Genomic DNA, 14138 nt, shown 5'->3' with positions numbered 1-14138 from the left:
ATGTAATATAATATAATATAATGTAATGTAATGTAATATAATATAATATAATATAATATAATATAATACTAGGTCTTATGTTAATTTTTGCTCCAGCTGCTTGGAAATAAATAGCTGTAGGGTACCAAACCTATTATATAAAGCAAGTTTATATAAACAAAACTGGGCTTAAAACTTATTTGGCAAGAATTCGATATTATCTATTTATTCTAGAGACGTTTGTGGAGTGATGTGGCTGTGATGGAAACAGATAAATAAAGCATCCTCACAGGGTAGCATTAATTAATTGCCTGAAATAATTTTTAAGCTGTAATGACAGGTCTTGTCTTTACCCATGGCATTATTTTCCCAAATCAAGGAGCCTCTAAATGTTGGAAACCTCATGCACGCTTGGCTTATTTTGCCCTTATGCATTATTTGAAATCTCTCATTTTTCTGCTCGTGTTCTGGCCAGTCTAACCCCAATCCTGTCTCTTTACCGTTGAGTTTCAGCGATAGCCTTACAGCAGGCCTTCTGAACTCTCCTTCCATCTACCTTTGTATAGTGGTCTTCAGAAGAACCACTTCTGAATAAGTGGTTCTTATTCAGAACCACTTGGATGGTTCTGGATAAGTGGATTTGGTAGTCATCGGGATTGAAAAAAACAAACACAAATTCCCCAAGTGATTCTGATGTGCACCCCTAGGTGGGAACAAGGACTTTAAACTGTTGCAAATGAATATTCTACGCAGCATCCGATTATTAATTACATGGCTCTCCTGCCCTGAAAGCTTTGGTTGCTGTTTATCATGCTATAAATTCATACTTTCTCTGCTTGGCATTGTTCCCCCCTCCCCCCACGTCCCTCCCCCCCCCGTTCAGCTCCTCCCTTCCTCAACAGTGCTCATCAGTGATGCTCAAATATCCCGTGCTCACACCTACCTCTGTACCTTGACTTGTGGTTTTTCCTTTGCCACCAGTAAGGATGGATTCTGTTTTTCATGATTCAATTCAAGTGTCACCTCTTCCATGGAAGTTTCTCTGGCAAGTTCCTTGCTCCCTGACTTTCTACATCATTTTTGTCTATACCATAATGAATTTTATTGGGAAATACATCTTATCACATACCATTGGCTTATAGCTTTAGCCTTAAATAACCGATGAGAATGAAGAACCAACTAGAGAGCAAGAACCACATCTTTCACAATTAGATCTTCTAAGCACTTAACATGATCATCAGTATGTTACTTCTTGCAGGAAGTCCTCCCTGTCCTAGATCTGGGTTAGATATGTCTTCTCTACATACCAGTGATATCTTGCTGCATTCCCGTTCCATTATAGGTGCATCACAACTCCCCATTTTTTTTTTTTGTATCTCTTATAGACTATAAACTCTATGAGAGCAGGGCTCACATTTATCCGGTCCATTATTGACCCTCTAGCACTTAGTACAGGTCTTGATATATGCCCAATACATACTTTTTTTAACTGACAGAATGATTGATGATTTAAAAATATGTGTTTGGTTGAGACTTGGACAAAAGGACTAAATAACATCCACAGCATCTTAACATTTTGATTGACTTGGCTTCAGGTGTAATAGATAAGTATAACCTAAACATTATACAGAATCAGATAAGTAGCATTTGGTTGTATACTCAACTATGTCATTTTCTGATATATAATTGATAATGAACTTATCAATTCATTATAATTATCAAATTATTTTCTATACATGGTTGTTTTCCTTGTCTAAAAAATTCAACCTCCTGGAGAGCCAAGGATAGTATTTGTTGCTTCTACATGTCTCCCACAGTTCCTACCTCAGTGAGTGTTTCTTGATTTGATGTCATAAAATGTAGTTTTTAAAGAGCCTATGTTATAATGTATCTGCCTGGTGCTAAACATCTGTTGCTTCCTAACAAGTGCTGCATTCATTTTAATGGCACTGGTGCATAGAGGTAAACAGAGCCTTGGCAGGCCTTCCATAAAGGAAACTGTGTTTGCTTCCTTCATTAATTACTAATGGAGCATTAAGACATGCATTCTCCTTTGAGCCAAGTTGGATAATTCCTGGCACTTAAGACTAGGGTGCTTTCAAAAGTTGAGGCATGTATTGACACACCAGAGAGCGTGCCCTATAGCAAGCACAGGGGTGGTTATTTTGCCAAGACTGTACAAAGCTTCAAATATATCAATACCACACGTACTGATCTGTCTCTTTTACCTTTTGCAGGTCTTGGGTTAACGTGGGATAATAAATATGAATCTCCAGAATGTCTCTGAAAGCAGCCACCACAGTATGAATTGGGCAAACCATCAGAAAGATACAGAAAAGTTAAAAATAAAAAGATGGTCAAAGATTTACCAAACACAAAACATCAGAATGAGAGTGTAGTGCCAACAGAAGACATCTGGAACAAAATACAATTTATCAGTTTTTACTTAATGCATTAATAACACAATCAAAATGAAGAATTTATACTCTGGGACATGCCAACTAGCATAGCATCAACATGCTAAAGTGAAAACAGTAAGAAATAAAAGAGATTGACAGACAATTATTGGTAGATAAGTGTATTTTGGTAGATACTTATTGATAGATGTTGGTATACTTTAACTATAGTCATCAGATTATGATAATTTAAACAATATATGAATAAAGACATAAACTAATATAATTAAGAATGTTGAATAATTGGTTATATTTAGACATTTATGGACTATATAAAAATACATCCCATTTTAAATATTCACTTGGAAAATTTACAAAAATACCTTTTTTTAAATGCAGAAATTTTGCAGGCTACTCATACCCATCACAAAGCAGAGAAGTATAACAATATAAATGTAAACAAAAGAACCCAGCCACTTGGTACTGTCTATATTTGGGGGTTAGAGGAAATGGGAATTAAAGTAGGTAAGATTATCCTTTAAAGGATAAACTTCAACCATACATAATAAATTAAGACAGAGTGGCACAAAGTCACTTCGAAGAGACAATATGATTCCAAGGACTCTAAGATCTAGCCATGATTTTACTGAATATATTAACATGATTTACTGAATACATTAAAGGGAGTCTTATCCAGCTGCGGGACTTGAATAATATGACCGATTGGCAAGACCATCCTTCTCGTGGAGGTGCAAGTATGGAGTTATTGTAGCCTGATTTTAGTTCTAATTTCATGCACACCTTTTGATTTTGATTTGGCCCTTTGTGTATAGTTTCATGTACAGGGTGATTGTGCGTTAAGGGAGCTGAGAGTGTGGAGCCTCTGTGTCCCAGTAAAGTTAGTGAACAGGAATTCATTCCAAGAAATGGTCTGCTCTACTGCTGGAAAAGTAAGCTTCCTGTACCTTGTAGGATATTAAGGGTACAAGAAAAGAAAGAGTGCAGAAAGTGATGTGCATTTGTATAGATAAGTAGAGCAAGTTACACAGTGTAAGTTGTTCTTACTGCTATGCCTTGATACTCAGAGCAGGTTTTGATATGTATGGGCCACTTAAACATTTGTTGAAGGAATGAAGTGGGGAAATATAGAACTACTTAACAAATTCTGGTGGGATAATTGGTTACCTATTTTTATATGCACTAAAACAGAGCATATGGATTAAAGAGTTAATTTTAAAAAATAGGAAAACTAAAAGAAATATCCAAATATTTGGTAGTACTTCTGAAGGGACAACAATTTTGTAAGCTTAGAAGGATGAGAAGAAATTACAAAGGAGAATAACAGCAATAAATCTGACTACATAAATATTAAAAACTTATGTTAACAAAATATTATAATAATATCCAGAAATCAGAGTCAGAAAACATGGGAAAATATTTGCCGGAACTATGACATCCAAAGACCTGATATCTTTATTATGAAAATGTGCACACAAATTTATAATAGAAACATAAAAATTCCAAGAGCATAAACAGACAACTCACAAGAAAGAAATTAAAACTAGTAAGTAAATACATGAAAAAATATTTGACTGACCTGGTAATCAAGGACATTCAAAATAAAACAGTAATTTTTCTGAAAGCCTTTTAAATTATCAAGGAAAACAAAAATTATTTTTATAAAACCCAGTGCTGGTAAGGATGTTGTAAAAGTGGCATTCTCATATTTTGTTGACGATACTTTATAAACTGGTAGCTCCTTTCTGGAGAACAGTGTGGCAGTATAATATAAAGGGCCATAAAAATATTTGTAGCCTTTGACCCAGTAATTTGACTTATGGAAATCCATCCAGAGGAGAATTAAACCAAAACATGGAAAAAATCAAATGCCTAAGAGTAAATTGGGAAACATTAAATTTCCCATATAGGGCAATGATTAATATGCCATGATAGAACCACTGAATAGAAAACTACATAGCCATTTGTAATTATGGGGATGGAGACCATGCAGCCACATTGTGGCTTATGTTTTAAGTGAAAAATAAATGAACATTTATATATAAAAAGATATGCAGAGGAGAGAAGATTGAAGTAAATATACCAAATTTTAAGTGATTAATCTAGAATGGCAGGAAGATAGTGACTTGCACGTACCTTTTTTTAGTTTATATGTTGTCAGTCAGCCTGTTCTCATACCTGGATGCCAGTTGCCTCCCTTTCTCTTCCCCACCTCTCCCTCTCCCAGCCCCCAAGCTCCATGCCCAGCTTCCAAAGCCCTACCCATTTGTATCAGTACCACTCAAGTTCTCACTGGTCCAAGAAACCCTCCCCATCCTATATCAACCAAACGAAACTCTCCCTTTTCTATGCTCCCATAATGCTGTATTGACATTTTTATGATAGCATGTATATAATGTGCTTTGGATGGAAATGATACACGAGTAATTAAAGAATACAGGGAATTGTTTGATTCTTTTTCTTTCCCACAGCATAGAGCACAGAATGCCGGAATAAATATTAGTTGACATGAGTTGCACTGACATGAACTACTTGTGATTCTCTGGCAGGTGGAGCTCATGAAGGCCTGCAGCACTTGGGTCCTTTTGGGAACATCCCCAACATCGTGGCAGAGCTGACTGGTGACAACATTCCCAAGGACTTCAGTGAGGATCAGGGTTACCCAGACCCTCCAAACCCTTGTCCAGTTGGGAAAACAGGTAACGCACATGCCCTTGGGTTCTTGAGGATGCTAGAGGCTTTCGGAGGGAATTAAACATTTGAACATCAGCCACAAATATTTGGACTAGAAATAGTATTTCTAGTCCGATGAGCCCCTATGTGTTTGTAAGTAGATTGGCAAGGGTAATTTATTCTAGAATCCTTGGTGCGTTCTGGCATTCAGATGCACGCACTTCAGACTCCCTTGCCAAGGCTTGACCTTCTGTCTCTCTCCCTCTTCGGGAATTGATGGTCTTTTCTGCACTTGCTATTCTATATATAAAAAGGGAGGGTTGTTTTGTTTTTGTTTTTTTTGGCCTCTCCTTTGCCACAACTGCCTATTTTTAGAGTCTTTGGTACTGATTATTTGGTTTGTGGATTACCCATGCCCATTTGTTTTCCTTACTTCCCTTGACACTCAACATTTCAACTGTCTTAACCAGTTAACATCTACCCTGAAATATTTGTCTGGAGGCCGGGAGGTGGCATGAGAGTGAGGGTAAGAAGTTGGCTAAAGTAGAAGGTGGAAACTTACCTCGCTCCTTGTGTATCCTTTCCACTTTCCTACTCCCTAACGCCAAAGAGACTGAATGGTGAGTGGGCCACACTTACGTTGGGCTTTGAGCTGCTTACCTGAGTGGCTAAGAATAGTGGCCCTTGATTCGGACTACTTGAATTAAAACCAAGTTCAAGATATGTGACCTTAAACACGTTAATTAACCACTTTGCACCTCAGTTTCCACATTTGCAAAGTGGTAGTTGTGGAAAATAAATTATCCATGTTAAGGACTTGGCACAGTACCCAGCACAGAATAAGGATCATTACATGGCATCCTGATTATACTTAGCTTTGCCACTAGCAAATAATGCATCTCTCTCCTTGGGCCCTTGCTAACTTTTAGCACCAGAGTAATCTTTCCCCGTAGCCTAATAATAATAATAATAATAATAATAATAATAATAGCTGGTACTTATGATCCTTACTTTACAGAGATGGAAACTAGAGCTTAGAAAGTGACATGCCTAAGGTTATCTGTGTTATCTTATTGGCTCAGCAAGTAGCTGAGCCAAGACTCAAACTCAGGTCCATCTGATTCAGGTCTGCACTCAGCTGCCATGACAAATTGCCTTGCTCTGAAAATTTTGACAGCATTGGCCCCTCAGCTTTTCTTAAACAAAGTGCAGGCTCTCTCTGGAAGTGACTGTCTCTGAGAGATACTTCTCATTTTATTTAGGGTGAGGTGTCTGTGTTTCATGGGGCACAGAGCCTCCATCCTGAGATGGAACAAGCCAATGTGGGGATGCTGGCCCTGGGCTACAGGAAAGCCTGAGTTACTGCATGGAGCCAATCCCTTCAGCCACACTTTACTTGCTTGGAGAGCATTGGGTGGGTAGGAAGAAAGACCAATTCAGAGTCTGGAGACCAACAGCCTGCACGAGGATTTGATTAAACGGATTAGATATAATATAGTGCAGTGGTTCAGAAAGTGTCATTTCAGGGACCAGCCACATCAGCATTACCTAGAAACTTGTTGGGAATGCAAACTTTGAGCCCCTACCCTAGACCTATTGAATCAGAAACTCTGCGAGTAGGACCCAGCAATCTGTATTTTAATCTGCCTTCCACATGGTTCTGGTGCATACTCAAGTCTGAGAACCACTGTTGCAGGAGAATGGAAAGAGAATCAGACTTGGAACCAAGAGAGCTGAGTTCTAGGCTTCACCACAATCAGTAGTCACTTTACTTCCCTGGGCCTCTGCCTCTTCATCTGTGAAATGAGGACATAGTCAGTGCCTGTAAAACACATACAATGTAGCTCTGGCTTATCCCCCCAAAAGACAGATACCAATCTATGTAATGAAGCACTTAGGAGCTCTGAGACAGGTGGGCTGATAGAGTTGGATAGAAACCCAACTCCCAGACCCTTTCTTGTCACAGACGATCTGCCATTTCCTTTACTATCTTTCCATAAAGCTAACATGTTTCTCAGTCTTTGTTTGACCATAATTTGCATTCTAAACAGGAAATCACTTGGTAGATGTGGCCATTATTTGTAAGAAATTACTTCAGGTACCCTCACTGAGAATCATGATACCACAGTGGAGCAATCTAAGAACAAAATCTTAATTTCCCCTCCTATGCCATGTTTTCCTCTGAATCATGGCCCACTCACCCTGGATAGAGCATCGGAACTCAGAGAGTCCATCCTCGGGGAAAGGATGTGAATTCCAGGGCACATTTTTCAAACCTAAGATACCTTTGATTCCCGGAGCAGGGCTTTTATCTCTACCTCTCAGAGAAGCAATTATGAAAAGCTTGTAAAGCTACCATATGGAGACTGCCAGAACTCTCATGATTTGCTCTCCCTTTCCTACATCTTAATTGCTGTGGATGAAAAAGTTAGATAAATAGTTCAGTAAAAAGTGGGGAGCCACAGTAGAGCCACATTAGGGACTTGTTCAGAATGCCAGTAACTTCCCCATGAACTTCATGCTGCTAAGAGCCAAGAAACTGAATGCCTAAGCTGCTGGAAGGCCTCAGAGCAGTCTCAAGAGACTAAACTACTTGGCTGATTGTATTAGACCCCTTTTAGCATGGACTTTGATGCTCCCTTATCCCTTTGAAAAGAGATTCTTTCTTCCCCCTAGCCCTGCACAAAATTCTCCATTCCTTGTCTGATCTCCCCCGCCTTTTTTTTTTTTAATTTTTAATGGGGAATATTGGGGAACAGTATGTTTCTCCAGGGCCCGTCAGCTCCAAGTCAAGTGGTTGTCCTTCAATCTAGTTGTGGAGGGTGCAGCTCAGCTCCAAGTCCAGTCACCATTTTCAGTTTTTAGTTGCAGGGGGCGCAGCCCACCATCCCATGCGGGAATTGAACTGGCAACCTTGTTGTTAAGAGCTCACGCTCTAACTGAGCCATCCAGCTGCCCCTGACCTTCCCACTTTTAAAGCTGTTGTCTAAAGCACATTCGAGACAGCAAAAAAATGACTCATTTTCAGAGCATCATGTCTAGTAATGGTAGGGCATAGATGACAGCATCTGCCAAGAGGGATAACCTTCCTTGGCTTTGAATGGAAGACATGTTTTATTTCAAAGAGCAGTAATAGTACAAACTGTCCTTTAAAACAGACAGTGGGAAGAGAACTAAAGCAAACCTATAGCAAACCTATTATGTGCCAGATGCTCTGTATATGATCATGTCTATTTCTCATCGCAGCCCTATAAGGTAGATATGTGATTATTCCCACCTTGTGGAGGAGTAAATGGACTTAGAGAGACTAAGTTAACCTTTGCAAGGCATGAAACCCATCTATCACTTATGAGCCAGGATTTGAAACGTGAGTTCTGGTCTACTTGCCTTCAAAGTTTACCCTGTTATCACTGTAACACACAGCATCAAGTATTGTCTAGTGATTGCTGTTGTTCTTGTATAATGTATTTTTTCCAAGAAGCTGAAATTATTTCTAAAGAGCTCACCCAAGAGAAAACAAAGTGAGTCATGTGGAATGGAGGTATATTAGTTAAGGAAATACTTGTTATAACAGATAAAAAATTATCGTGTCTTAACACAGTAGGAGTTTCTCACTTGTATGAAGTCCTGCCAGAGGTAGGTGAGGGTGTGGTGAGGATGAAAGGTTCAGGAACTCTGGCTGCCATCTTTCATCTTTGCACTTGACATCCACAGTTGCCCTGGTGGCAAGAAGAACAATGAGGCTGGGGTGGTGGGGTGGGTAAGCAGGGAATGAGGATCATATAGGAGGTTTTTATGGGCCAGGCCTGGAAGTGGAATACATCACTTCTGCCCACACCCCATTGGCCCAAACTCAGGCATATAATATCACCTGATTGCAAAGCAAGGCTGGGAAATTGGCTGTGTGCAGAGGGAGAAAAGGAAGTGGGTTTGGTAGGTAGCCAACCAGTCTCAGCCAACCAGTCACAGGTAGGAGAAAGAGTAAAAGTTTGAGATGAACAAATCCCATAGGGAAAATGACTGATGTGAATAGAATCTGACCTTTGGGTGTCTAGTTGTCTTTAATAAATTAACTCTTAGAATAATGATAAGTGCCTTGGCCGTTCCTCAATAACCTTTTGCTGTTTGCAGTAGATGATGGATGTCTCGAAAACACCCCTGACACAGCAGAGTTCAGTCGAGAATTCCAGCTGCACCAGCACCTTTATGATCCAGAACATGACTACCCAGGCTTGGGCAAGTGGGTAAGTCCAATCTTGGTTACCAGTAGATTTTATACTCTGGTGCTCTGAAGTGTACTGATGGCAGAAATGGCAGAGATGAGCAATATGGGTGGGGAGAGAGAAGAAAGAATTATGAAGACTGATTTTTCAGAAATCTCCGGTTGAAAGGAACTTTGTGTAATTACCATTCCAGACCACGATCGTATGTCTAGGGTACAATATACCTGCCCATCTGAAGAGTCGATGACCTGAACCGATCTCATCAGTTATAGTCTCCAGAGACTTCTACTCCAATCTGGGTCGTAACACATCCTAAAGTCTCACTAGTGTTTCACACAGCTCTTATAGAAGTATGTGACTTTTTTTAAAATGAAAGGATACTGAGAAAATTTGCAGATGTTATCTCTAGACTGAGGGAGATGACCTCTGCAGAACTAAGGAAAAACAATGCCAGAAGCTTAGAAACAGATGCATGTAATTCTGTGTTGTAGAAAGAGAAGACAAATTCCAAAATGTGTAGCAGTGAGCTTGCTGTCAATACCAGGCAAGAATCTATAATTGCCAGTTAAGGAAATTCTTTCTAAGCACTTGGAAAGAGAAAGCATGGCACAGGTTTGCTAAAAACACATTTTGTCAGACTAATTGTATTCCACTTGCCAGCATTATTCCCTTACTTGTCAGCTTGTGAGGGAAATGAAGTGAGCATGGTCCATTTGGACTTCAGCAAAACATTTGATGAGATCTTTCATGATCTCCTATTGGAAAAAGTGGAGAGACATATCCCAGGCAAGAGAACAACACCAAAAGGGAGCTTATTCAAGAGTCCGTGTCAATAGGGAGAGAGATTTCACATGGTGTCCTGCAGGTCCACATTTTTATAAATGTTTGTAATAAAAAACTTAGGACATGTACTTAGCAGATTCTCAAAGGATGACACAAAGTTGGAAGCGATAGCACTGAGTGACAGAGCTGGGATTCAAGATGATCTTAACAGGCTGGAACAATGAGTCAAATAAGATCACATTTGAATGAGGATGTGTGTAGGTCCCTGTGGTTGGGCCTATGTAACCAAATGCTAAAGCCATGTGAGGAAAGTGGAAAAGTACACTCTTGGAAAGAGAAATCTTTCTGTGTGTTAATTCACATATCAGTAGGTAGTTAATATATCTGTGGAATGAGTGAATGAGCAGATATGCCTAACTGCCTAAGCCCTTCTAAAGCTATCGATCCCTTCCCAGCTCATTACTGGCAGCTGACCTTGCTTCCTACTTTACTGGGAATATTGTAGTCTCAGCACTGAGTTCTCTCCCTTCCTTTTACACTGTTGTGGAAAGAAAGCGCTGTCCTGCCTCACTAATGACCATTTTCAGTTTTTCATCATCTTGCTTTAACATTGCACTGAGTTGACTGACATGCAACTCCCAACGTGCACACATTTCCTGTCTTAAAACAGCAAAGCAACGACACCCCTTAAGTGAATTTGCTTCCTCTACTGTGCATTATTCTATTTCTCTTCTTTTTCACAAGCAGTACTGTTCAGGAGAATTGGCTTGTGGAGCTGTTTTGAAGCCTACTAGTAGAGTTTGAACATGTTGAATTAAATAGGCAGACATCTGTAGGTGCTTGGATAAGAGTCTGAAATTATGAAAGGCTCCTATAAAAGAAGTTATTCTGGTGGTGTAATAGAGAAGGAACTAAAGGCAGGAAAAAATACGGGAAGTAATTCCAGTTATGAAGTCTGTGGACATAGTGAATTCAAGTGGATCTCACCAACATTATGAGAATCTAAGACACTCTGGAGGAGGCCGGAGAACTGACTAGAATTGGTATATGGCATAAATATAGCACAAGGAGGAAAGAAGAGATGTCAGGTTTATATGAAGTGGATGGTATGAACTTTTCCTCCGAAGGAATCTTAAAAAGAAAGGCAGGAAGAGGAGAGGGAGGTGGGAGAGAAAGGAGGGAGTGGAGAGAGGGAGGAGAGGGTAGGAGATCACGCAGGAGCACTGGGGAGGAGCACAGAGGCGGGCGAAGTATTGCCTGACAGAAGCAAGGGGCAGGTTCAACAAACACCAAACAGAAGACATGGAGCTCGCTTCGTTTCAGGCACTATGCTCGGTACTCAACAGGCAATGGTCATCAAGACAGAGCACTGGTTCTCAAATTGCTTAGTCTTCTGCTTGAGAAGAACTGCATGAAAAGAAAACCCGACTTAGCACTGTTCAGCTTCATGTTCTAGCTACACCATGAGCCCCAGGTGCAAGTACTGCAGTAGGAAAGATGGAAGGGAAGTGTAGAAGAAGATCCAGGACTGAGAACTCGCATGGCCAGTTGCACAACAGCCACTGAGGAAGTCGAAGGTGCTAAAAAGGCCAGCATGCAGGTCTAAGGGGAGAAGGTACCTGCGTAACTGGTTGGCTAGACAAGAGCTAAAGAAAGCAAGAGGGAGGCTGAGAACAGTTTGAGTGAGGGCAGAGTTCCCAACTGGGGAAGCAGGAGAGATGGAAACTTCTCTCTTGCCAACTTTCCTTGCCTCTTCTTGAAAAGCTTGAAAGATTTCTCTCACGAAGTTCCACTCACTCTCAGCACTCCAGTAGGAGGCCAACTACCATCCTTCGTTCTCTTCGTTCTCTGAATACTGATTTGTTTTCCCAGTCATTCCCCTTCTTTATCTGTGTCAGAGCTCAAGAGTAGGACTGAATGTAAAAGGGGCGTACTATTACAGCATCAGGGACCAAGAACCAATGTTTGCACACCTTTTACTATCTATAATTATGGGTTTGTTTCAACTTAAGTTTCCTTCATTTATTTTCTCATTACCACCTAGCAGTAAAATATGGTTTGCTTGAGCTTCACATGGAAGTGTGAACTGAGTATGTCTTGCTTTTCTAAGCTGGGGTCCATAAGTCTTCCTCAGTATTTATATAGAATGATGGCCTCAAGCTTGTCTTAAGCTCAACCATCCTTTAAGTTAACAAAGAGATTATCTTTCACATGAAACTGCATGTAAGACCCTGATTCCTTATTTGCTAATAATCTTTCCCTGTTTTTGACATTAGCTGAAGCTGAGCTGGGTCTTTCTTTAGCAGATTCACATATAAATATCAGTGTCTGCCTTGTTTCCTACATTTGTATCTCTGTTAATTCATCAAGACACATTTATTAAATGCACATCTTATGTCTTTCAGGCCTGTGTTAGGTGAAGGCAATATAAAGATGAGCAGTAATTGTATTTTATAATGCATTAATAGATAGTCATATTTATTGAGCACATACTATGTACCAGACACTATGCTAAATACTTCACATGAATTATCTCATTCAATCTGCCACCCCTATCACTCTCCTTTTACAGATGAGACAATACAGGCTTAGAGAGTTGAATAGGCTGCCCAACACAGCAGAGCTGATGATTGCCAGAGGTGGGATTTGAACCAGACCATCTGACTCCAGGAGTTCTTTAAAAACTGGAGAAATTCCTATCTCTTCATGGCTCATCGCTCAGAATGTGTCCTGTCCAGCAGTCCTATTGAGTCCTATCCAGGCCTGGTTACCTTTGAGACAATGTATAACGCACAGCACTGAGTGGCTGTGACCAAAGGGTGGCTACTAGATGTCAGTCACCTCCTTCCTTCACATGTTCATCTCTGAGTGTTACAGGAAAAAGTTGTCTTGAAAGCCAATATTTCTCCCTTCTAAGTGCATATCACATCTTTTCATCAGCACCTTGGGCAGGTAGAGGCTCTTCCTGAAACGGAAGCCGTGGGTCATGGTGAGAGCCTGAGCCAGGTGAAAAAGAAGAGACAGGAACCCTGTCTCTGCTTTTCTTCGCGTTTCCTGACCTCAACATGTCTGAAGGATCCAGTGCTCTGCAGTTGGCGCTTGTCTCATGTTTCTATGCGATTAGACTTGAGTGACACTTTTCTGATATGTTCTTAGCGTTGCGTATCAGGAGGCACGCAGTGCCAGTTGGTCCCAGAATTGCTGGCGACGTGGTTAAAGTCATGTCTGCCAGTTTTCTCCAGGGTAAAATTACCATTTTTGCTTTTGAAATTAATAATTGATCTGCAGGGAGATACTTTGAGACTGTCTAAATGCTCTGTCCGTGTTAAAATTTTAACCAACAGTTTTAGTATCCATTGATGATACTCGCCAGAATCAATTATAGCTATGGTCATTTTAATGGTGATTTTCTTACTCTAGTAGTCTTTATGCATTTATTGGTCGGCATTCTGCCCTAAGCAAGAGTTTCCCCTGCTTGCTGTATTTATTTATTTAAATTGTGTGTATTGTGCTCGCTTCAACAGCGCATATACTAAATTGTGTTTATCTGTGTGACATCGGTATGGATTTGTTGATACCTGGTATTATTTATTTTGCTGTTCAAAATGTCCTAGGTTTAGCCAGTGGGAGTCTCTGCAAGCTGGCTTTTCTTTCTTTTTGACATGTCCCATCACTTTCTGAGCACTGCCTTAACTTTGTGGCTCAATTAGATATTCCAACTTCATTCATCCTTCTGCTTCCCCTGCCTTAGTCCTGCAAACAGACATTTCTCCAAGAAGCCTCCCTGGTTCCATTTAGGAATGGAATTTGAAACCAACATCTGGGCAGTTGTCCAAAATCTTGATGGCACAATGGAAAGCCCTTTTTATGAACTCGAACCTGCTACTCACATGGGAAACAGGCTCCCCACTGCTCCCTCCTCACCCATCAACAAGGAACGGGTGTCAGGAGAGGGGCCTGGTTTCTTCTCATTCGTTTTGTATACTTCTTTTACCTGCACTATGCCTGCCAATCCTTGCCTTTAAATCCATATAAAGCAGGGCTAATCTGGAATACCCTGGCCACT

At 40.4% G+C, this 14138-nt stretch overlaps 1 protein-coding gene across 2 annotated transcripts in view; it reads left to right on the top strand.

Annotated features, from left to right (window-relative positions):
• LOC308497781 (neuroendocrine protein 7B2) overlaps nucleotides 1–14138 on the top strand; it is a 51413-nt gene that overhangs the window by 30772 nt on the left and 6503 nt on the right. The window contains exons 3-4 of one of the 2 annotated variants that reach the window (XM_081048868.1): nucleotides 4943–5092; nucleotides 9201–9310. In XM_081048868.1, the coding sequence (XP_080904994.1) occupies nucleotides 4943–5092; nucleotides 9201–9310 (260 nt within the window). Of the gene's footprint in view, nucleotides 1–4942; nucleotides 5093–9197; nucleotides 9311–14138 lie in introns of both variants that reach the window. The other variant, XM_081048867.1, reaches the window with a different exon arrangement.

This window comes from Rhinolophus hipposideros (genome assembly GCF_964194185.1).
Source record: "Rhinolophus hipposideros genome assembly, chromosome: 5".
NCBI classification, from domain to species: domain Eukaryota; kingdom Metazoa; phylum Chordata; class Mammalia; order Chiroptera; family Rhinolophidae; genus Rhinolophus; species Rhinolophus hipposideros.
Note: the sequence above shows the minus strand (reverse complement) of the source record. Positions and strands in the feature narration are given on the sequence as shown.